This window comes from Oratosquilla oratoria, chromosome 25 (genome assembly GCF_046742065.1).
Source record: "Oratosquilla oratoria isolate Oo_2021 chromosome 25, ASM4674206v1, whole genome shotgun sequence".
Taxonomy (NCBI): Eukaryota; Metazoa; Arthropoda; class Malacostraca; order Stomatopoda; family Squillidae; genus Oratosquilla; species Oratosquilla oratoria.
In genome coordinates, this window is record NC_134801.1 from 56,628,977 (window position 1) to 56,631,476 (window position 2,500).

A 2,500-nucleotide genomic window follows, 5' to 3' on the forward strand; every position below is an offset into this window, starting at 1 on the left:
CACACACACATATATATATATATATATATATATATATGTGTGTGTGTGTGTGTGTGTGTGTGTGTGTGTGTGTGTGTGTGTGTGTGTGTGTGTGTGTGTGTGTGTGTGTGTGTGTGTGTGTGTGTGTGTGTGTGTGTGTGTGTGTGTGTGTGTGTGTGTGTGTGTTTTCACCATGGTCTTTGGATCAAGTGTTGGACTCGTGATCGACAGCTATTTTCCTCTCGGAAGAGAGCTCAGAGCTCGTATGACCGATCTATGGGTAATGCTGTGACCTTACACGCACACACACACCCAACTTCCCGCCTACGAGTTTGAGTAACGACTCGAAGCGCAGCGATACTGAAATTATTTCAGCCCTGGGCAGGATTTGAACCCGGACCACCGTAGTGACAGTCAAGGACTCTACCAACTGCGCCACCGAGTCGTGTGTGTGTATGTGTGTGTGTGTGTGTGTGTGTGTGTGTGTGTGTGTGTGTGTGTGTGTGTGTGTGTGTGTGTGTGTGTGTGTGTGTGTGTGTGTACATATATATACATGTATATATATGCATACATATATAAATATATATGTACCAACCTTCTACTAAGAGTCTAGTCTACATTTATCTACATGTCAACAGCCCTATTCTACTTTTTTCTTTACATTAACTCTCCTTATTCTAACTTTATCTAGACACTCTATCTAATTAATAACCTACGTTATGAAACCACGTGATCTTTTGAACTGGAGGTTCTGCCGTTACGAGGCACTCGAAGAAGAATTCTTGTCCCTCGGCAAGGTTCACCTCTGGATGACCGTACTTCAGCTCCACCATAGGTTTGTCTACGTGAGACACAAATCTTTCAGTTTACATTTCCTCCAGAAACTCTCAAAAATTAGGTTTCAGAGGTAGGAAGAGAAAAGAGGTTTAAGTTTTTAAAGTATTTTTGTGTGTTTTTTTTTTCTTTCTTTTGCAATGCGTCTTTGGGTTATTAAGCATTTTATCAGAGAACTTTAGGAGAAGGTTGGAAGGTTGAGGGACTTACAGAGGATGTCCAGCTGCAAACGGTCCTCGATAGGATTTGCCTCAATGGTTGGGTTATGCGCTCTGCAAACCAACTCCTGACCTCTGTTGGCGGCTGTTGGAGTGAACTCAAGAGTGCTGTGTGTCTCGTTGCCTCCGTTCGTATCCTGAAGAAACAAACCACGAGTAGTGATTGAAGTCCACCAAAGTGCACTGGCGACTTAATATATTAAATGGACTATAGTTGCGTTATATATAAAAAGGACTATAGCAACTTAAAAAAGAAATTAATTTCTATGGTGCCTTGAAAAGGGGAGTATTTCTGTAAGATAAAAAAAAATTAGACAAGTTCTTTAATACTTACAAAAGAAAAAACCAGGTGAGAAAAAAAATAGAAGAATTATGTAGTGCCTAAAAAGATAAAAAGAAAGAAGCCCTTTGGTGCCTAAAAAAAAAAAAAAAAAAACCTAAAAAAAAAAAAAAAAAAAAAAAAAAAAAAAAAAAAAAAAAAAAAAAAAAAAAAAAAAAAAAAAAAAAAAAAAAAAAAAAAAAAAAAAAAAAAAAAAAAAAAAAAAAAAAAAAAAAAAAATGGGCGAAGACTTCTTACCACAGAGGTCGCGCCTTCCAGCTCCGTGCCTTCCAGCCACCACGTAATCTCTGCGGCCGGGCGCGCACCGACGCTTCTGCAGGTGAGCTCGTACATCTTCCCGGCCGATAACTTGGCCCTCGAGCTCAGGATGTCGACCGACAGGGGCGGAACTGGAAGGAAGAGGTCGAGGAGAAGGTCTCGGTGTGTCTTCAGGATCGTTTGATCTTGACATTGCTACTTTTGTGGTTCTCTCTCGCTCTCACAGTAATTTCCGCTCCAACTCTCACCACCCTCGCTCTCACTCTTACTCTTACTCTCGCACTTTCAATCCTATCCCCGTTCGGCTATTCTTTTTGCACTTACTCTTCCCCTTGTTCCGCTCTCTCTCTCTCTCTCTCTCTCTCTCTCTCTCTCTCTCTCTCTCTCTCTCTCTCTCTCTCTCTCTCTCTCTATCTATCTATCTATCTATATATATATATATATATATATACATACACACACACACACACACACACACACATATATATATACATATATATATGTATATACATATATATATATACATACTGTATATATATATATGTGTGTGCGTATATATACTGTATATATAAACAAATATATACATATATATATATATATACATATATATATGTATATATATATATATATATATATATATATATGTATGTATGTATACAGATAACACAAAATAAAATGAACACAATATGCAACAATGAAAATAGAAAAACTTACAATGCATATCGATCCGTACACTGGTGGACGCAGGCGACGTGACGAGGTTGTTGGAGGCGCTGCACTGGAAGACGTCGTTGAGGTTCTCCCTCCGGAGGGGCGAAAGCTTCACGAGGTTGCGGACTTCCGAGTCCGTTGTCAACTCCACTTCGTCGTC

The 2,500-nt window shown here is 39.3% G+C and overlaps 1 protein-coding gene across 3 annotated transcripts in view; it reads right to left on the minus strand.

Annotated features, from left to right (window-relative positions):
• LOC143038965 (synaptogenesis protein syg-2-like) overlaps positions 1 to 2,500 on the minus strand; it is a 61,621-nt gene that overhangs the window by 44,159 nt on the left and 14,962 nt on the right. For all 3 annotated transcript variants that reach the window (XR_012967620.1, XM_076208801.1, XM_076208803.1), the window contains exons 4-7: positions 2,344 to 2,500; positions 1,609 to 1,760; positions 1,024 to 1,168; positions 696 to 820 (exon numbers count right to left, since the gene is read on the minus strand). The exon at positions 2,344 to 2,500 is cut by the window's right edge and continues 47 nt beyond it. Coding sequence is in view for 2 of the 3 variants with exons in the window: in XM_076208801.1 (XP_076064916.1) it covers positions 696 to 820; positions 1,024 to 1,168; positions 1,609 to 1,760; positions 2,344 to 2,500 (579 nt within the window). In the remaining variant the exon portion in view is untranslated. The remainder of the gene's footprint in view (positions 1 to 695; positions 821 to 1,023; positions 1,169 to 1,608; positions 1,761 to 2,343) is intronic.